The 22,096-nt window shown below is 36.0% G+C and overlaps 4 protein-coding genes across 4 annotated transcripts; 2 read left to right on the forward strand and 2 right to left on the reverse strand.

The window, feature by feature from the left end:
- Positions 1–19: 19 nt before the first annotated feature.
- On the reverse strand, positions 20–3,365 carry LOC102622834 (receptor-like protein EIX2). Its single transcript, XM_015525861.3, has one exon. The coding sequence runs from the start codon at positions 3,359–3,361 to the stop codon at positions 398–400; it is 2,964 nt and encodes a 987-aa protein (XP_015381347.2). The 5' UTR covers positions 3,362–3,365; the 3' UTR covers positions 20–397.
- Positions 3,366–5,102: 1,737 nt separating this feature from the next.
- Positions 5,103–7,952, reverse strand: LOC112497973 (receptor-like protein EIX1). The gene has a single exon (XM_052434127.1). It carries the CDS (start codon positions 7,950–7,952, stop codon positions 5,103–5,105), a length of 2,850 nt encoding a protein of 949 aa, XP_052290087.1.
- Positions 7,953–13,600: 5,648 nt separating this feature from the next.
- Positions 13,601–17,097, forward strand: LOC107176531 (uncharacterized). The gene has a single exon (XM_015529245.3). The coding sequence runs from the start codon at positions 13,763–13,765 to the stop codon at positions 16,028–16,030; it is 2,268 nt and encodes a 755-aa protein (XP_015384731.1). The 5' UTR covers positions 13,601–13,762; the 3' UTR covers positions 16,031–17,097.
- A 1,404-nt stretch (positions 17,098–18,501) lies between these two features.
- Positions 18,502–20,688, forward strand: LOC112497972 (uncharacterized). Its single transcript, XM_025097846.2, has one exon. The coding sequence runs from the start codon at positions 18,502–18,504 to the stop codon at positions 20,686–20,688; it is 2,187 nt and encodes a 728-aa protein (XP_024953614.2).
- The last annotated feature ends 1,408 nt before the right edge of the window (positions 20,689–22,096 follow it).

Raw genomic sequence — 22,096 nt, forward strand, 5'->3', positions numbered from 1 at the left:
AATCATATCTTGAATTTTCGCATCATACTAGAAAATTTCTGCAACAATGTTGGATGGCAGTTGTTTTAATTTTGATCTAGGGGCAGAAAACTTTAATACTAGACTTTAATGCCAAGTGTTTGATAGTGTCTATTTATTCTGTGAGTCTTTTAATTAATGTTTGATAGAACAAAGTAAAATAAAATTTTATAAATAATCCTAGTTAGATATCATACATATTTTGACAGTTTCAAATGTTTGAATGGGTGACTTCAAATATTGGAGTCAACAAATGACTCAATACAAATTCCTTCGCATTTATTGGCTGATCAAATTACATAAGAAGAAATTAAAAAAAAAAAAAGAAAAAAAAAGTTGTACGTAGGACGAATAAACAAAAGCTTCACAATGAAAACATCTACCAACATTTTCTCACAACCCAGAAAATTTTGTTGCCAAGTCTATCAAGGAAATGATAATACCTATACCTCCATTTTCTACTGACAAGTAAAGGACCCATCACCAACCAGAAGCCAACTACAAATCCCAATGCCAAGCTTACATAGAACCAATTCACTTCATCTTCATCACCATCATCATTTCCATCAATATCATCTTCACTTTCATTTTGTGGTGCTGGAGCAGCCACAAAACAGTTGTTAGGAAGTGGAGAACCACAGAGTCGATTTCCAGCAAAAGATGAGGGATCAAAACTTTGAAGCTGTGTGCTTAAAGGAATTTTCCCACTCAATTTGTTATTAGACAAGTTCAAATGACTCAAAAATGTCAAACTTGAAATACTCTGGGGGATTTCACCATAAAGTTGATTTGCAGAGAAATCAATAGACAATATTGATTCCAAAGCACCGATGCTCTTAGGAATTCTTCCGGTGAAAGAGTTGCAAGACAAATCCAATGACACCAATGCTCTGAGATTCATTATTTCTGAAGGAATCTCTCCTGAAAACTTATTTTTGGAGAGGTCTATAAGTCTTATCAACTTAAGAATTGTGTTATATTCAACTGCTTTTCCTTTCAGCACAAGTAATGCATCCTCAATATACTTTCCTGTGGAAACACTTGGATATTGTATATCAGTGCCTATTGAAAAATTGGCTGTCACCATGGAACTAATGTTACTGATGCATTTTGGTATGCTCCCAGAAAGATGGTTATCAGCAAGGTCTAAGACATGCAAAGAAGTTAGACCACAGAGTTGGTTTGGTAAAACACCACGAAACTTATTTGAACGAAGGTTGAGGATCATTAAGCTTGAAAATCTTATTCCAATCCATGTTGGAACATTTCCTACAAACTGATTTTCGCCAATGTCAAGCATTACCAGCTTTGTGCAATTCTGAAATGACACTGGTATTTGTCCGGAGAGAGAATTTTTCCGAAGGTTTAATGATTGAAGGGAACTTAACATTCCCAGAGAGATTGGAATATTACCGGTAAAATTATTGTTGGCTAAATTCAAGACCAACAAATCTTGCCAATTCATCCAACAATCAGGTATTTCCCCAGAAAAATGATTTTCACCTAGTTTGAGAATTCGCATTCCCTTCAATTGATTGATCCCATCACACAAGAAATGAGAAATGGATCCTGACAGGGAATTGCTTGAAAGGTCAAGAGCATACACACTGAATGAAACAAGAGGTAAGGGACCGGATAAATTGTTGAAACTCAAGTCAAGTGACTCAAGTTGACTCACATCAGTTAGATTTGGGATCTCCCCGTGGATATAATTGTGAGAGAGATTTAGATAATTAATCTGGGAGAGATTTTTCCAAACCCAAGTAGGAATTGTACCTACAATTCCTGTATTGGAAATATCTAGAAAAGTTAAATGCTTTTGTGAATGAAGCCATGGGGGAAATTGATTGCCTAACTCGCAAGATTGCAAACCCAACACTTCAAGTTGAAAAGGGGGAAACCAATCAAGACTGACATTGAAGGTTAATGAGTTACCAGACGCTTTGAAGTCCAGCAACCTCGTGAGATTAGAAAAATGAATTTGAGTAAGGGTTCCATTTAATCTGTTCAAGGAAAGATCTACAACTCTCAATGTTGAAAGTTCACCTAAAGACAATGGAACGTGCCCAGAAATGAAATTGTCACTTAGATCAAGAGTGTCTAGATTTCTAAATTGCCCAAGTTTATCAGTCAAAGGACCAAAAATGCGGCAATTTCGCAAAACCAAAATCTCAAGCCCATCAGAAACACATCCTGAGAAAATATCAAAGATTTCAGACATCTCCTGACTCAAGTTGACTCCTGACAAAGATATTGACTTCAAATTGCAAAGTCTTCCCAAAGATCTTGGAATTTTCCCTTCAAGCCTATTGTTTGAGAGATAAAGCCTATTGATAGAAGTAAGATTTCCCAATGCACCCGAAACCTTACCTTCCAAGCTATTGGAGTTAAGAGAAACTTGCTCAAGAAGGCTAAACCTATGGAACCATTTGGGAACGGAAGAATTAAAATGGTTGTTGGACAAATAAAGGTGTCTAAGGGAAGTCAAGTTCTGAACTCCATCAGGAATTTGACCGCCGAAACTGTTATTTCTAAGATCAAGAGAGACTAAATTATGAAGACCGAAAATCCAATTGGGTTCTAAAGAGCTTTGAAATTGGTTATTGGAGAGATCAAGTGTGGCAAGAGATGAAAAATTTGCAACGGACAGAGGAGGAAAGTAAGAGAGACGACAACCTGAGAGCCGCAGCAAGACTAAGGAAGGGAGTGTGTTCATAACAAGCAACCAGTCAGAAGCTCTGCTGAGGTCTACATTGCTTAAGTCAAGGTGCTCCAATGAAGAAAGACCGGATAGCCACCTTAAATTCTCAGCGTATAAACCCAAGTATTTCTGACTGAGGTCAAGATACTGTAGATTAGAGAGATTTGCAAGTTGGTGAGGAATCATTCCCAAAAATCCAGCACTTGAAAGATCAAGGTAGCTTAAATTCACCATGGAACCAAGAAATGGAGGAATCTGAATTCCTCCGAAGTCATTAAAGCTTAAGTCCAAGTAAACCAAATGCTTTAAATTAAGCAAAGAGGGACTTATCTTACCACCCAACATTGATATCTGGGAAGGATTATTTCTGAGTTGAAGCATACGGACATGGCCTGTGAAGTTGTCACAGACAACACCAGCCCATGTGCAGCAATCTTCTTCATCACCAATCCAACTGGCAAGCCGGTTCGAAGGATCTATGAGATCTTGCTTGAACCTTAAAAGTGCCTCTTTCTCACTCCCCATGCAAGCCACATAAGAGCTTCCATTGCAGAAGCTAATATTGATGGTTGCTATGGCAAGTAATAACTTGAGAAAAAGCAGGGCAGCAACTTCACTCATGGTTGAATGGTTTAATTTCATAATAATTAGAAAATCGGTAGCAGTGAATCTCCTTTGGTTACCATACAATAGGCTGTTTATAATGACCACGATTTCCACGTATAAGTTGTAGGAAGTTTCTGCGAGTAATTAAAATGCAGGAAATTATACAGTATATTCAAAGAATTTTAATTGTAATGGGTCCAGAAGTAAAGGAGTAGACTTTTAAGTCTGTTCAAGATTTTATCTTTTTCGGTAAACCCCAACGTCTCTTCTGATTCAGAAGTTCGAAAATTTCGTATATCATTTAATAATTGTTAAAAATGGACAACAATTGAACATCAATCAGTTGATGTTATTACATGGGGTTAACAGGCCGGGTTGTTCTTATCAAATCCTTTCTTTAAGTTCTATTAATTCCAAATGATATTGTTTCTTAATTATGTAATTATCAACTATTACTAATCGTTCAATCTAAGTGTGGAATTTTTCTTTTTTTTTCCGTACATTGATATTTGACAGTAAAAATTCTACTAATATTATCAGATCTCTACTGAAACTAACTTAAATCATAAATATTATGATATAACCTAGAGTTCTTCCTTCACTATCGGGAGTTGAGTCCGATGCTTCCTGGGACTTGGAGTCAATACTAACAAGAAACTATATATTTATTTATTTCTTTTTCGTGCAGGTCCCGCACTTTTTATCGTATTAGTTGAAGTTTTTGCTTTTGAGTGTGTATTTTTATAGACTCAAGTCAAGTCAAGGCTTAATTAATGTATAACAATTATTGAATTGTATACTTTTAGAGTAATTTCTGCATATGCAGTCAAGAAAGACTAAATGGAAAAATGCCAACCGGGAAACTCTACGTGAAGATCAAAGAAACCACAAGGAAAGTCATTACTCATGACTTATACATATAAAATAAATAAATTAATGGTTTCTTATCAGTCAGTTGCATGTAACGTGGACTGATATTATGGCTAAGCCATTTTAGTCCCCAACGACAAAATTTATGGCTTGTGGCTTGTTATCATCTCCTTTATCATAAGGTAAATCGTTTTTGGGGGCCAATATGCTTATAACTAAATCGTCCCGAGGATATGAATAATGGTGATTGGAATTAGATGAAGAATTTGAAAAGAATTTCATCCTCCCAAATCAAGAAGATTATGAGCTAAAATTAAGACAATTATGACATACATATTGCCATTTTTCTTCCTTAATTCTCTATTGATTGCAGCTGAGTTCTGTAATTTGGCCTCCTTCCTGACTACTCATTTTCTCATTTTCCCTATCTTTAACGGTTCTAATTCTTAACCTGTAGTCCCAAAAAAAAAAAAATGTTTTATTCTCTATAATTTTTTTTAATATACTGACTCTTTTGAACTTCTCCAAATTTAATTATATAAACTAATCCGCAAAGTTTATCACCAGTCAAACAAGACGCATCGGAGCTATGCAGTACAAAGACGATTTTTTTTTTTTCTAATTAAGTTGTTTTCTGGATAAATTTCATGTAGATGAGAGGGAATTGAATTGCCATAAGCATATTAATATTTTTAAACAAAAAGTGTTTTTATTCGAGCCAATGCTCTGCTACTCCCCTTCTTCTTCTTTTTTTTTTTTTTTTTAAATTTTAATGTTACCCATCTCCGAACATACAATTGAAGTACGAGAAAAATTTTCCCAAAAATTAAGAAACAGGAACTATTACAACTCCAACAATATATTCTCACAACATTGTTGAGCATCTTTTATTGAGAAATAAGAGCAATTACACTCCAAAAATCAGCAATATAACTCCTAGTAACAAGCTGACATTAAGCCAGCTCAGTTCATGTTTTCCTCCTGATCCACGTTCGTATACAGGTGTTGAAACATTCCCCGCACACAATTTTCGAAGTGGAAGTCCACACAGATATTCGTTGCCGATATAAGAGTCTGAATCAAAGGTAGCAAATTGACCTTGGGCAGGAGGAACTTCCCCGCTCAAGTTGTTATACGATATGTTGAAGATTTCTAAAAACTCCAAATTTACCATATTCTTGGGGATTTCACCCTGGAGCCGGTTAGAAGAGAAATCAAGAGCCTCTACTGACTTCATAGCACCCATATTCACTGGAATTCTTCCACTGAAGAAGTTATGTGACAATTTCAATGTCTGTAGCCCTACAAGATTCGTCACTTGGGATGGAATCTCTCCTGAAAAATAATTGGCTGAAAGGTCTAAAACTTTAAGATAATATGGATAGCCTATAGGGTATTTGACCACTTTCTTTTTGTACACAATTAGTGCATCTTCAAAAAATTTGTCTACTTCAAGAACTTCCTTGGCCATACCTGCTAAGTTATTGATACATCTTGGAATAACACCGGTAAGATTGTTAGAAGAAAGGTCTAAAATTTTTAGAGAAGCTAAACCACAGAGTTCCGGCGGAAAAAAGCCATGAAACTGGTTTGCCCTAAGTGACAGAAGTATTATTCCTGATAATCTCTCTCCAATCCATGTTGGAATGTTTCCCACAAACTCATTTTCGCTAATGTCAAATAATCTTAACTCGGTACAGTTTTGAAGTGACACTGGTATTTTTCCAGAGAACCTGTTACCGCGAAGGTGCAGTATCTGAAGGGAGCTTAAAGTTCCCAGCGACGTTGGAAGGTTGCCGGTGAAATCATTTTCACCTAAATGGAGGAAGAACAAGAATGACCAATTCATCCAACAATCAGGTATTTCTCCGGACAAAGTATTGTTCCCCAGGTTGAGAACTTGCAATCTCATTGAGTTATTCATCTCATTGCATAAAAACCTGGAAAGGGTTCCTGACAAGAAATTGCTGGAGAGGTCAAGTGTAGTTAAACTGGAAGGTATGAGAGGCAAAGGACCGGACAGGCTATTGGAACTAAAATCAAGTGTTTCAAGCTGGGCAGCATCATTTAAATCTGGAATCTGTCCGAAGATTTGGTTATAAGAAAGATTCAAGTAATTTATTTGAGAGAGAGATTTTACTAGCCTATCAGGGATGGTATCTGAAATGCTTGAGTTGGACAAGTCTAGATAAATTAAATGATTTTGTGAAAGAAGCCACTGCGGAAACTGAGGCCCAATAAAACAAGAGCTCAATCCTATTGCTTGAAGTTGAAATGGAGGGGTCCAACTAGGACTGACGACTTTCAACACTAAGGAGTTCCCGGATGCATCAAAACCCACAAGTTTTGTGAGATTTGCAAAATGATTTTCGGAAAGAGTTCCATTCAAATTGTTTGTAGAAACATCTAGGTATCTTAGAGATGAAAGTTGCCCTAGAGATAATGGAATATGACCAGATATGTTGTTGAAACTTAAGTCCAGAGAATCCAAATTTTTAAAGTTCCCAATTTGATTAGTCAAAAGACCAAAAAGCGTATTGTTACTCAAATCCAATGACTCTAGTACATTTGAAGCACATGCTGAGAACATATCTAAGACTTGAGATATCTCCTGACTCAATTTGTTACCTGACAGGTTGACAGACCTTAAGTGACGAAGTCTTTTGAATGCTCTTGGAATTTTGCTTTCAAGTCTATTGAATGACAGATCAAGGCTTTTTATGGAGGTTAGGTTCCCTAGAGAACCTGGGATGGAACCTTGCAACTCATTGTAGCTGAGAGACAGGTACTCAAGATCAATGAACTTGTTGAACCAGTCAGGCACAGAGGAGCTGAAGTGGTTTCGAGATAAATCAAGATGTTGGAGAGAAGTGGAGTTTTGAATTGCATCAGGTACTGCACCTTGGAAATTATTAGTGCTCAGATCCAGAAAAACCAAATTAACAAGGCCAAGAACTTGATTAACAATCGAAGAGTCGGCGAATTGATTATCAGAAATATCAAGAGTAACAAGAGAAGAGAAATTGGCAAAAGAGAGTGGAGAAATGTGATGCAGTAGACAACCTGAGAAACGCAACGTTTCCAAAGAATGGAGTGAATTTGTGATCAGTGGTCCATCAGATGTCTTGCTAAGATCCACACCACTCAAATCAAGGTGCTTCAACAAAGAAAGATGAGATACCCAACCAAAATCCTCAACGTATAATCCACCCAAGTAATTAGGACGAAGGTCAAGAAATTGGAGATTGGAAAGATTACCAATTTGGTGTGGAATAATTCCAACAAATCCAGCTCTAGAAATGTTCAAGTACATTAAATTCTCCAAAGAACCAAGAAATCGAGGAATTTGGATCCCTTGAAAATCGTTGTAGCTCAAGTCCAAGTGAATCAAATGCTTTAAACCGAGCAAAGACGGGTTTATCTTACCAACAATTTTTGACCTCTCATAAGCTTCATATTCAGCAGGTGATCCGTCATCTCTGGAAGGATTTCTGAGGCGGAGCTCAAGGACATGGCCTGTGATGTTGTCACACACAACACCATACCATTTGCAACAATCTCCAACGCCAATATTATTCCAAGAGGCAAGCCGGTTCGAAGGATCTTCCAGATCTTGCTTGAAGCTCAGAAGTGCTTCCCTCTCACTCTCAATGCAACCTGCTGCAGCATATGAGCTTCCATTGCAGAAGTTTATGTTATTATTAATGGTTGATATCACCAGAAAATGGAGGAATAGAAGGGCAACACCGACACTCATGGTTGGTTTGTTTGATTTCTTGATAACATGAACAACAGATTGCTATTTTATTTATAGTAAATTAACATCTCATTTTCAGCTTGCAGGATGCGGGAAATTTCTTTCCCGATAACTTAATTCGTTTTCTGTTCTAGTTAAAGACAAGACTAAAGACATCAATATTTGTAGTCTTCGTTGACTTAATTTTATATTCCAACTTGAACACTCTGTTTCAACTTAATAGTAACTAAGATTGAACACCCTGTTTCTTTCTTTTCTTTTTTAATAATTCTTTTTCATAAAATATGAAATTCTGGAAATGAAATCCAAAGCTTTTGTAATTTCCTATACCTAGAAGTGGGACCAAAAGCAACTCATCTTTAACATCTTGAGACAAAGTAAGATCAAGGAAATTTCCTTGAGAAATTTGAGTGATGCAGATCTTTTTAGGTGGCTTGATAAATCAACACGAAACATTTAGACAGCCTTGATTAAAGTGAAAACTCCATTTCTGGTCAATAACCAATTGAATGGAAAAGTTTGTGAAATTCACTTTGCAAATCTCTCAAGTCTAAGTTTGTGAAATTTGTTAATTTTCATCAATAAATAATAATTAACTTAAATAAATGATTCATCATATGAAAAATGATTTTTAATAATTAAAAAAATTAAATATTTAGTCCATGAAATAATAATTGCTAATTTATCGTTTTACGTAGAATACTTTAAATTATCTCTGTAACTAAATTATTATCAATCAATAATACGACATGTCATCTATTTTCTTATCATAGAAACAACACATCATACAAATCCTCAAAAAGATATGACATGTCACCCATAGGAAGAACTTACAAAACGTGAGATCATACAATCTTAACCCATGTATGAGTTTTACAACGCGTCATCTATGTACTAAAACTATACACAACTTGTCGTACAGAATTCGTAAATTGCACCAGATGTCAACTTTATGACAAGTTCAAAATGACAAGTCATACAGTTTTCTTTTAAGAGTAAGTATTGTGTGGCTTGTGGTGTTGGCCATGGCACGTCATCTTTGCAAGAACTGTGCTACTGTCGTCCCGGATGATCCTGAAGCTTTGGTCATAATAATTTAGTTATAGAGATATTTTAAAACAGAACTTAGAACACGATCTGTATAGTAATGAATATCCCCAACAAGAACAGTGGAATGTTAAAAGTAATTTTTTTTTTTTTTTTGGGTTGAAAACCTAATTACGTGAACACAAATTTCTAATCATATTGTCGATCATCCTATGTATGTCCTATGACTTTAGTGATATTTTACACAAATATTTCGTAAGAAAACCATGTCACAATACAACTGTTATTGTCTAATAAATCTTTCACTGGTGCAAAGACGTTCAATTATATCAGTTAATCATTTGTGATTAATTAATATTGTGTGATTCTGTGAAAAGAAATAATAATAACATCGTGTGTTAGGTTAGACAATATATAGATTTATTAATGCACTATAACCACACAAATTTTTACTATTTATATCATCTTATTGTGTTTAACGAAAAATTATCTTACGGAATTTTGAAGTATTACTCGAGATATTTGCCTGACATATTTGAGCAGGGACTATCACATCAATTAACATATTAGAGAATACTAAAATTAATAATACAATTATAATAATTTTATAAAATGAATTAAAATGCTGAATGCTTTATGATCCTTTGACTCACTCGTGATGATAGAGCAATTGTTTTATTTTGTTTTGTTGGAATTTTTTTTTAATTGTATCTATTCATATTTTTTTAGCGTGTGTCAATCCGCTGAACATAGTTAAAAAAAAAGATATTATTATTGGGATCAGGCTATGGTGCAACTGTGGCACCGTGCCACAGTTGCATCTAGCCGTTGGATGCACTTAGATTGGTGGGGTCCACTGACATCTAACGGATAGATGTAACTGTGGCACGGTACCATAGTTGCACCTAAGGTTTCCCCTTATTATTGTTAGTCTAAAAAATAATCGAAAGTATTAAATACTTTCTATCAAGAATTATTTTATTTTATTGTTATTATTTTTTTAAATAAGCCACTGCGTAGCGTAAAAAAAAAAACAAAAAAAAAAAAAAGAAGGCCGTTGCATAGTGAGGTAGATAAATGCCGTCATCTATGGATCAACAAATGCAGCCACTCCCGTGAACTTGCTTGCTCGCCCTAGCCCACAACCTCATACGACCTAGACCTAAATTTCTTATGGGTATCGCTGAGTTTCTCACATTGAATAATCCCAACTCAAATTGAAAATAATATTTCTAGACGAGATACCCACCTAATATTTTTTATATATTATTTTATTATTAAGATTTTTTTGAAAATTATATTTTTATTACATGATATTTCAATTGTTATCATTGTACTACCAAATAATTAATTTCTTTTAAAAAATGACGTGGTCACAATGGTGTTTAGGGTATTTTAATTTGATAAATTTGAACAATAGCGATAATTTCATATAAAACGAAAAATAAAAATAAATATTTAATAATTTTCCCATAATTCAGGTAGTAAGTTGATAAATTTTCAATAAAATAAAATAATTATTTAGGATTATTAAATTAAATATTGTAATTGATATGTACTTATTAAATTGATTAGCTAAATACAAATGTTAAAAGAACAAGCAACTAAGATAAAATAGTTTTCTTAAAATAATAATTTATTATTAAATTTGTTATTATAATTTATTTTTATTTGTTAAAAATGATATAAAATAAATATTACATAAGCAGTTATTTTCAAAAGTTTTAACATTGAAAATATTTGATTTTTAGAATTTTTTTAATTTTAGAGGACAAAATCATTTTTCTACACACTCTAAGGGTTAAAATAGTCTTTTAACAAAAATTTTATTAAATATTCTATTACTTTTAATATTTGGTGGAAAAATTTTGTTATCAGAAAACTTTAGTGATAAAATAATATGTAAGAAAACATTAGATAAATATTTATGAGTATCCTTTCTAAATTGAAACGTTGAATTCTAATAATTATAGAAATTTGAAGAATTTAATATGTTGTGTTGGTTAACTTTATTATGGATCTGTTAATATTGTAATATTAATTAATAAATGAAATATCACACATAACTGTGTATTCCACCAAATTTACAACTAATATATATACATATGTGGTACTAAAAAGATGGCTAAATTAAATGGTAATAGTGGAGGGAGGAGGGTATTTCGTTGTGACAAATGACCCTTCTATAATAAATAGATGATGCTTGCACTGCACAGAAAAAATTTCGACGTTAAAGAATACAATTTCAATGATCGACATTCAAGTTTCAAGCCCACGAAATTTAAGTTTTATGCCTCAAGAATGGGGACTGTGAGTCTGACCAAAAGTATTCTTTCACACGAAGAAACCTATTTAAATACAACACCGATATTCTCACACCAATGAGTACCACAGTTAGAACAAAACGGTTCGTTTTGTGCTAACTATAAAAGATTTAACTGTAGCTTGAAAACGCAGACTCATCTTGCTCAAACGCAGACCACACACGTGCTCGAGTTTCTGAAACGCAAACGCAAACGCAAACTACACACACACTCATCTCACTGGACCACAGCACTCTCTCTCACCGTGGGTCTCTCTACATTTGGCTTGGCTGTCAGTTGTTTCTCTCCCAACCCCGTGGATTGCATTCTCACGGCACTTCTGGAATTTGAGACCTAGCTGCAGCTTCACTCTCTCGGCTGTCGGAATTGATTTGTGGAGGTAATTTACGCAAACGCAAACCACACACACACTCATCTCAGTTGACCACAACACTCTCTCTCGCCGTGGGTCTCTCCACATTTGGCTTGGCTGTCAGTTGTTTCTCTCTCCACCCCGTGGATTGCATTCTCACGACACTACTGGAATTTGACAACTAGCTGCAGCTTCACTCTCTCGGTATGAATTTATGTTAATTTTGCTGTCTTCAGAACTGCCTGTTGTGGCCGAGTACAAGATTGCGAAGATTGGTTATGTTAGATTCTACTTGACACCAAGATAGAAGAAGATGAGGATGAGACCAAGCCTCTAGCTTAAGTGTCATTTGGTACATATGCTATGGCATTTTGTTGAATCGAGTTACTCCTACATTTTAAGTTTGCTTTTAGAATATCTCTCGTAAATTTTCATGTTGAAAAACCAATCATTTGTAGTTAAGTAGATTGATAAGAATTCGTTTCTTGTGCTTGGTTTTTTATCCTACTGTTGTACATGGCCAGACAGCTGGTTGCACATCAGATTCAAGAGCTGTAAATTTTGAGGCTAAGTAATCTCAGCTGGGATTTCATGTGATAACATATTATCAGATAGATCCAGCAACTGCAATGAAATAATGTTGCCAATTTCCGCAGGAAGCTTGCCTTGAAAGTTGTTCTGATACAAAAACATTATCTCCAATAGCTCAAGCCTCCCAAGTTTAGCTGGAATCTCCCCACCAAGATTACCAACGGCCAAATCAAGATACTTCAGGTTGGTAAGATTCCCAAATTCCACTGGGATTTCACCTTCAAATTCATTGTATCCAAGAATCAGTCTCCATGGATGAAAGTTGCCCAAGCTCTCGTGGTATCTTGCCAGTGAGATTATTCCCAGATAGATTGATAAGAATTCGTTTCTTGTGCTTGGTTTTTTATCCTACTGTTGTACATGTAATTGATTCATTTGTAATCTTTGTTGCTTTCAAAGGTAGGCTTCAATTGAGTTGAAACTTTAAAAAATTTATAAAAAATGAACCGCAAATAAAAGATAGCATCATATTGGGTGACAAAATGTTCTCGTGGATGATCCTGATTAATGCTGTGTATTTCGCAATGTAATTACTTGCTGATCAATTTAATTGAATTGATTCACACATTGGTTTGAGTTTTGATACTGCTGCTCTGTTTTTGGGTTATTTGAAGATCGCATTTTTGCAGGAACTGGTAAATTGGACACGTTAACAAAAACCTCTCACGTATTACTGAAATAATAACTGTTATATTTCAGCCCTTATGCACAGAACACAATGGTTGCAGGCAAATCAACTCATAACTTACACAATGGTTGCAAGCAAATCAATTCATAACTTGTAAATAAATAAACCCCAAAAAATTGGGCATTAATTTCCATTTTCCAGCATATAACAATTTCTAGCAGCAAGTTTTAACAGCAGATAACTTCCGACAACAACTCATCCCAAAATCAGCAACTCATAAACACAATAGCATTTTGCTAATTTCCAATAGCAAGATGCGTGAGAGAGACCCACGACGAGAGAAAGCCGAAGGAGAGAGCAGCGAGATGCGCGAGAGGCCAGATGAGAGAGATCCACGGCGAGAGAGAGAGAGCCACAGCAAAAGAGTGACCCACGCTCGAGAGAAAGAGCCACAGCCGAATAGAGACCCACGCTCGAGAGAGAAAGAGAGAAAACCGAAGGAGAGAGCAATCCGACGATCCGTTTTGTGAGGCGAGTGTGTGAGGAGAGTGTGTTAGTTTTGAAGCTACAGTATTTTCTTTTATAGTTAGCACAAAACGAACCGTTTTGTGCTAACTGTGGTGCTAAGCGTGGTGCGTTTCTCATTTTCCATTTAAATATTAAAGAATGAAAAAGGAAAATCAACCATTCAAATCTCAACTGCTGACACTGTTTCTTCATATTTAACTCCAATCTCCTTTTTTTGGGAAGCAGGAGGCTCTATAGATTCCCTCTTTTTGAAAAGCCACAAACACTTTATTATATAATCCACAAACTCATTTCTCATTTTCTTGTTCGCAAATAATTCATTTGTGAAGTTTCAACAATAATGGAGGAATTAGAAGAAGAGCATGGTTTTGAAGTGAGAGAGGAGTTCATGATTGCACCAAATGGTGCTGCAAAGCCTTCAAAGAGACTTGCCCGTTTTCTCAAACCTTGTGTAAACTCCGTTAAAGGGCAAGTTTTTGAGTTTCCTTCAGATTTTTTGTCCTCCTTACCACCCACGTTTGAACCGAAAACATGGCGTTTAAATGTAAATTTTCACGGATGGAGGTCACCGCAAAAGAATTGGGGAGCATGGGTTGAAAAGATGGCTCCTTTGCATGAATATACATGGAAGAAAGCTGGTATATATGATGCAATTTTAAATTCAACGTATGAAATTCGGAGAAATTATGATTTGATTGTTGGGCTTGCTGAGAAATGGTGTCCTGAGACTAAAAGTTTCATTTTTTGTTGGGGTGAAGCTACAATTACTTTAGAAGATATGATGATTGCAGGGTACTCTGTTTCGGGTTCCCCTGTTTTTAGCCCTCTTGAAACAGATGAGTTATTGGAAACAGAAGAGAAGTTGAATCAGGCAAGAACGGAACTTACTAGAACTGCAGCTAGGAAGGCACACCAAGGAGCGTGGTTGAAGAAGTTCATGGACAGTGGAAGTGAAATCGAACATGAAGCTTTTCTTGTCTTGTGGCTGTCAAGGTTTGTTCTTCCAAGCTCCTCTAGGGTAAACCGTGTAATTAGCAGAAATGTGTTTCCTATTGCTGTACATTTAGCGAAAGGCACTAGAATTGCACTTGCTCCAGCTGTTCTTGCTAGCATTTATATTGATTTGAATTTGTTTAAAGAAAATATTGCTTCTTTAAGCGTGGTAGACAAGTGGAAGGACAAAGACAGTAAGTTAGAAGTTACTACATGGTCTCCGTTCCAGTTGCTCCAAATTTGGGCATGGGAGAGGTTTACTGATTTGAGACCAAAGCCTAATTTGATTAAAAATGGTGAGCCAAGATTTGCTCGGTGGCACAAATTAATGATCAATGTTGAGAATGTGAGGACAGTTCTGGATTCAGCCCAAGGGAGTTTTGATTGGCATCCCTACACAAAGCCTCTAAACAACTGGAAACTGCCTACGTTTTATGTAGAAAAGGAAATAAGTGTATCAGCTGATGGTGACTTGTCTGAAGAATTACAATCATTTGCTAGATGCATGTATGTCTCGGAGCTAGTTGGGCTTGAGAAGGACTGCATAGAGCAGTACCTTCCACATAGAGTAGCAATGCAATTTGGGATGGACCAAGACCTCCCAGCTTGTGTGGCTCGAGCAAATGACAGTCCTGAACTAGCATGGAGTTATTACTGTAAGCCTATCACTTACACAAATTTGTGCATACCGTCTAGGCATTATGAGGCAGGTGTTACCACCCAATACTTGAAGTGGTGGAAGCAATCACTGTCACATTTGCAAGGTGCAAGCAATGGTGCTTTGCCAGATAAAAGAAAGTGCTGGAGTTCTAAGATAATTCCAAAGAGACCAAAAGGAATGATAGAGGGTAGTTCCATTGGTTCTACAAAGGCCCATATGAAATTGAAGGGAAAGAGTAAAGGGGATGCTGTCCCTACTAGCCCTCATTTTTCTGTGAAGAGCTTGGAAAGATCACCAGAGACATCAAAAATGAATATCAATGATGCTGATTCCTCTGCTCCTCTGGGGTGTCCTGTGAAGAAAGATAAAAAATTACTTGAGTTTTCAAAAGAAAAGAAAAGGGTTAGTGGTGGATCTGCCTCTGCCGAGTTACATTCAAAAAGGCTATCACTGAGTCTAGAAGTGAAGAAGGAAGCTAATGACGCACCTGTTCCTCCTGGCTTTCCTCCCAAATCTAATTTGTTGGCGGCAAGTGATTCCACTAGTGAAGATAATCTGACCATTGGAGAACTTCTCAGGTCTAGGAAGAAGCATGATGGTTTCTGGAATGAAGAGGTCAGTAGTGCTGAAAGTTGGCCTAGTCAATCTGACACTCTTTCTTCGACTGCCGTGTGTGAAGTTAGAGTTTTTGAACCACAGTTGCAGACAGAATTGGTGGAAAAGAGTAGATGGAATGAACCATCAGAAACATCTATTGAAGATTCAACTGAGATTCAATTGGTTAATTCAGCTCATGATTTGGTGAGGATGCAGGGTGGTGATAGAGATGGCAACATTAATGACAATGAGATAAGTGAGAGACCTGAATTGCATCTCGAAGAGTGGGTTAGTAGGCTTGAGAGGATCGTTGCAAAGCTAAAAGCCAAAAGATTTGGACATACAGGCCAGCTTTAGTATCAGCGTTCACTCATCTTCTATTTATATAGCTTTACAACTTTAGCTACACATGTCAGATTCAGCCACTGCCATTTTGCTTTGGATGATGACGAATTAACAACTGTGCAGAATAGCCTTAACCGCTATGAAATCTGATAAGTACTGTGGTTTTGTAATATTTGCGGAAGAAATTTGATGTTCAGCACGTCACTTATGTTTCCTAAGCAGCCACACATAATGTGTGTGTTATTTGCAAATTTAGATTCAGCAGAGGAGTTATTTGCAAATTAGATTCAGCCGAGTATTCTCCTTTGTGTATCTGAGATCAATGTCTGAATTTCTCAGTTGAAATGCTCCCTCTGCCTAAAATTGAGCTGCTGATGATATACATACATGCTTTTGCTTCTCCTATTTCAAATTTTGGCTCTTTAATGGTTTCTTATAGGGGAACTAGCTGTAGATTATATGTATATGGTGGAGTTATAACCAGCTGTATGTTTATCACTTGACAGCAAATTCCCTTCAAGTTAGACACGGATTTCCATTTCTTGAGAAAATAACTTTCAGCAACAATTATTGATAGCATTGTTCAAGTACATGTATCCTTGTCTCACCTTTCATTATGCCTTTAAGACAAAGACTTAATAGACCCTGAGAATTGAGAAAATAAGAAATTCTCAACCTTCATCATGGTCTCAAAAATTGTTTGCAGAATTGAAATGATCATCAGCTCACAAATAGCAATTCTAGCGATGGCTTTTCCAAGCATGAATCCTAAATCAATGTTCATAAAAATTTCCATCAAGCTGAGATCTCACTTGTGTGTTTCTTTATATTCCTGCTAAGTGATACTTGCAGCACTAATCATGTGAGAAAGGACACCTGAGGAGTTACTTATGCTGCTGAGTTGTTCCAAGCTTGGCGTTGAGCCTCCTGATAAAAAGCTTTTGATCAGTGCGACGGCAAGTTTGGGTCTGTGCAATGGTACCCGCATTGATGACCGCAACATATTATGGTCAATGCATTTATTTTAATGCAAAACAAAACAAGGTTGGCTCAGTGGCTGGGATGCAGTAGTTTGATCCATTTTGTTGCATAATTGAAGCAAAGAAAGAAAATAAATGGCCCACAGGCTAGTGGGGAGGCTCAAATCTTTTTCTAGTACTACATTTAGAAACGGGGTTGACCGGAAAAGTAAAGAATCTTGACAATAAAGAGGTTTTAAGGGGGAAAAAAATGAAATGAAATATGGAGAAGGAAAATTATCTCATATTTCCCCCCAGGTTTGACAATTTACCACTTAGATTATCTTTCATTCAAATGTACGAGGCACTTACCTTGAATCTTGAAACTAATTATTAAACAACTTGCATCCTTTAACAAAATCTAGCAAAAAGACTATTACAACTGTAATATAAAATGAAAGCAATGACTAATTATTGAATTAGAAAATAATTTACACTTTTTCTTTTGAGACTTATGTGAGATAAACTAGTGGAAATTCCCAACAAATGTACTCCATGCATTTTTAAATAAAATATCACCCTGTATTATGATTGGTCAATTTAAAAATAGGTGTGTATCAAAATGTTATTAGACAGATGCACAAATGACATATGGTGTGCTTGTTACATGTATCGTTTCCTCATTTCTCTCAAACTTATTTCATCAAACCCGGCATGGGCAATTCCTAATTATTCTCATTTCAATTTTCGAGTACCATCTTGAAATGTTTACATATGTAGTTCTCTACACATGACTTTACTAGAATCCAACTGAAAGTTCACCTCAACAAAATCTCAACAATCCCTAATGTGTCTCTATTTTGACTAAGTTTCACTGTAATAACAACTCAACATAATTCTCCCACAAAAAAAAAAGGTAACAATGAACACCAAAAGAAGTTTTTCTCTCTTTGTCTTCCTAGTGTCCACCAACCCAACACTTAAATTAGAGCCTTTTAAGACAATTAGTTTCAATGTTGTAAACAAATTAATACACAATTATAAAAAGGGAAAGGTTGATTTCAATCAAATAATTTTAGGGGTCCTAACCCAGATTTCCGTTGAATTTAATATTTATTTTCATTGCTATTGAAGAACTTAATGCCCAAAATTCTTCTATAAAGTTGATAGACATTAGACAGTCGGCACTATGATTCTCAAAACCTCAGGGGCACCATGTGATAATTAACCTATTGCAGAATAACCAACTTATAGGCGTGAGCGTGATGACAGATGTTAGTACTATGTAAGGGCAGTTCCTCTGATCGCTGGTTATTTTCTTTCTGAAAAAGAATTCAACCACTCACAAATGCTGCCGCAGTCCCTTCTTCAATTTCCAACTCTATATATATTTCTTGGAAAGCCAAATTGTTGACCAAAATCTGTGATGCAAAGTTTCCTCACATTCTCCCTTTTGCAAAAGCTATAAACAAACACAACCCACAAGCCCATTGTTTGCAAACACATCATTTGGGAATTTCCGCAATGGATTTATCAACCGACATTGGTTTTGAAATTAGAGAGGAGCTCATGGTTTCACCAAGTGATTGTGCCAAGCCTACAAAGAGACTAGCCCATTTTCTCAAACCTTCGACAAACTCCATTGAAGGGAAACTTTTTGAGCTCCCTTCACACTCTCTTTCCTCTGTGCCCGCCGCCTTTGAGCCCAAAAAATGGCCTTTGGTTGTGAAATTTCCCGGATGGAATTCACCTCAAAAAAAGTGGGTAACATGGGTTAGAAAGATGGCTGCTTTGCATGAATCCACATGGAAGAAAGCCGGCATACATGAAGCAATTTTGAGTTCAACGTACGAAATCAAGAGAAACACTGATCTGGTTCTTGGCCTTGCGGAGAAATGGTGTTCCGAGACTAACAGTTTCATTTTTCCTTGGGGTGAGGCAACTGTTACATTGGAAGATGTGATGGTTTCAGGGTACTCTGTTTTGGGTTCCCCTGTTTTTAGCCCACTTGAAACAGACGAGCTGAAGGCGGTAGAAGAGAAATTAAGCCAAGTGGAAAAGGAATACATCAGAAGTGCATCTAGGAGAGCAGAGCATTATGCGTGGATGAATAAATTCATGGACAGTGGGAGCGATATTGAACACGAGGCATTTCTTGTCTTGTGGTTATCAAGGTTTGTTTTTCCTCGCTCCTATTGTCTAATTGTCAAATCTGTGTTTCCTATTGCTGTACATCTAGCTAGGGGGACTAGAATTGCCCTTGCACCGGCTATTCTTGCTAGCCTTTATAGAGATTTAAGTTTGTTGAAAGAGAAGATTGTTGCCTTAACCAAGTTAGTCGGTTGTGAAGATGAATATAGTGCATTAAAAATGATTATACGTTCACCGTTTCAGTTCGTCCAGGTTTGGGCATGGGAGAGATTTGTAAAATTGAGACCAAATCCTAATTTGATAAAAAACGGTGAGCCAAGATTTGCTCTTTGGCACAAATTAATGATCAGAGTTGAGAATGTGAGGACTGTTTTTGATTTATCCCAAGAGTGTTTTGATTGGCGTCCCTATGCCAAAACTCTAAATAACTGGAAGTTGCCTGTGTTTTATGGAGAAAAGGAAATGAGGGTATCGCTTGATACTCATTTGTCTCAAGAATTACAATCATTTGCCCGATGCTTGAGGTTTTCTGAGTTAGTTGGCATTGACTGTATAGAGCAGTACCTTCCGCATAGAGTAGCAATGCAATTTGGGATGGACCAAGACCTTCCAGCTTTTGTTCCGCGGGCAAATGATAGTCCTTATATAGGATGGTGTGTTTACAATAAGCCTATCAGTTATGCAGATTTGTATGTGCCATCCCGGCTTTATGAGGCTGGTGTTACCACCCAATATTTGGAGAGTTGGAAGCAATCACTTTTGGGTCTCCAAGGTGAAAATGATGATGCTTTGCCACAGAAAAGAATTCTAACAAGTTCTGAGACAGCACAAAAGAGATCAAAGAAATTGAAACAAACAAAGAAAAGGAAATTCGTTGCGAGGACCAAGATAACGCCAAGGAGATTGGATGGAACTAATGATTTGGATAATTCATTGGAGACTTCAAATCAGAAGAGGAGAAGTACCAATGCCACTAAAAGAGCGAAAAAATCAGTGTACACTACAGAAGACAAGAAGGAAGATAGTGATGCATATGCTTCTTCTGAGTTTCCTTTAAAAATGCTGCCACTGAAGCTAATATTAATGAAAGAAGCTGATAATTCCCCAGTTCCTCCTGGTTTTCCTCCCAAATCTAATTTAGTTCGATCAAGAGATTCAGCTAAGGAAAATAATCTAGCCATTACAGAATCAATGGTATCCAGCAAAAAACAGAATGATTTTCAGAATATGAAGATTAGTAATGGAGAAAATTCTTCAAGTCAATCCCAAACTTTTCCCTCCTTAATTGCAGATAAAGAGGCTGTTAAAATTACTGAGCCAGCAGAAAAGGTTATGCAGAATGAACCTGCTAATGGTGGATCAGAGAATGTTAGGGAAGATTTGACTGAGAGTGGAGAAATGTTTCTTCCTCGTGATATGTCAAAGAATGAGTGCAGCAACGGTGAAGGTAAGAACTTTGTTAGTATGGTACCTGATGAGCTCGAAGCTTGGGTTGGTAGGCTTGAGAGGATTGTTGCAGAACTAAAGGCAGCAAGATTTGGTCATAAAATGCCAGTCTGAGCACAATCATGTTTGTCATTCAGGTATACGAAATTGTGTTAGTTCCAGCACTTTAGCCACACATATTAGATTCAGCTTTTACCAATTTGAAACTGCCTCATGACTTGTTGATCTTAGGAAAACAGCAATTGTACATCAAAACCTTTACCTCAAGCGAACCTGGTAGCCTTTACTCTTGCTTTCTATATGAATACAGATGTTTCACACGAAGTAACATGTGATGCATGTAAGCCACATTTAGAAAATTATCAAGTTCTCTTCTTATTGTATGCGTTATTGACGATCAAAATTGTCAGTTAGACTGCTGTATGGTTAAAAATTTCTGACTGTTATGAGACATTTGAGTTACTGATGATACATGATTTTGGCTTTTCTGCATTTTGATTTCTGCCTCAGAAACATCGACATCTTTTATAGAATAAATTCTAGAATACATTAGAGATACCATGTCAATCATATAACAAATAAATGATGTTATAACATCTGTGTGTTTATTTTGAAAAACCATGGTGGTTATATCAAGTTCAAAAGTGTAGATTGTATGCTTATGCTGCATTGATAACCTGCAGGATTGTTGCCTCTACAAGAAATTAAAAAAAAAAGGAAGAAAGAATTATTATTTTTAGTCTAACTAATTGTTGCCGTATGTCTATAGTGAAAGTTCTACAAACATTATTAAATGACTTTGAAAGTATTGAAACGCAGAACTTGGTGAACTTCATTTGTTCTTCTTCTGGTTATGTTTGTTATTTTCGTTGGTACCTAATTAGTAAATCTAACAGGATAGCTTCCTTAGCAAATACATAAATGTGCCTGGTAATAAATTAAAGGTTGTGAACAATGTGCACACGACAATAAATCTTGAAAAACTAAGGCAAGTTAAGATGAGGAGAGCATCCTTAATTTTTTTTTTCATTGTATCGGTAAATAAATGCATTAAAAGAACACGAAAATGGGGGATAGCTAGTATTGAGATATGTGACTTCACAATCTCTAAAAAAAAAAAAAAAATTATCTCTAAGATGACTGTATATTAACTAAATAATTACAAATATAATATTAGTGTTTTTTTATTGGAATATTTGATGCTACCACCCTCAATACTATACCAAGATTTCCATCAATAATATTGCAGCTCAAATTTCTGGATCAATTGACCAAAATCTCGTTTAGCGCTGCTGGGGTGAGTCAGCTGTTTTTTTATTTTTTTATTAGTCATTTTAAATAAAAATTCATATACTAAGGTGGCGTTTGTTTTTGAACTTAATGACTTAAAGTGACTTAACTTAATTAATTAAGTTATTTAGAGGTGTTTGTTTTTATAACTTAATGAGACTTTTTAGATAATTTTGACTTAATAAAATAAGCCAATTTTTTAGGCTTTTTACTTAATAAAGAAATATGAGTT

Source organism: Citrus sinensis, chromosome 9, assembly GCF_022201045.2.
Source record: "Citrus sinensis cultivar Valencia sweet orange chromosome 9, DVS_A1.0, whole genome shotgun sequence".
Classification (NCBI taxonomy): domain Eukaryota; kingdom Viridiplantae; phylum Streptophyta; class Magnoliopsida; order Sapindales; family Rutaceae; genus Citrus; species Citrus sinensis.

What these genes read in the sequence shown, in the direction of transcription:
- LOC107176531 (XM_015529245.3), top strand. Translation starts at nt 13,763, where the DNA reads ATGGAGGAATTAGAAGAAGAGCATGGTTTTGAAGTGAGAGAGGAGTTC.
- LOC102622834 (XM_015525861.3), bottom strand. Translation starts at nt 3,361, where the DNA reads ATGAAATTAAACCATTCAACCATGAGTGAAGTTGCTGCCCTGCTTTTT.
- LOC112497972 (XM_025097846.2), top strand. Translation starts at nt 18,502, where the DNA reads ATGGATTTATCAACCGACATTGGTTTTGAAATTAGAGAGGAGCTCATG.
- LOC112497973 (XM_052434127.1), bottom strand. Translation starts at nt 7,952, where the DNA reads ATGAGTGTCGGTGTTGCCCTTCTATTCCTCCATTTTCTGGTGATATCA.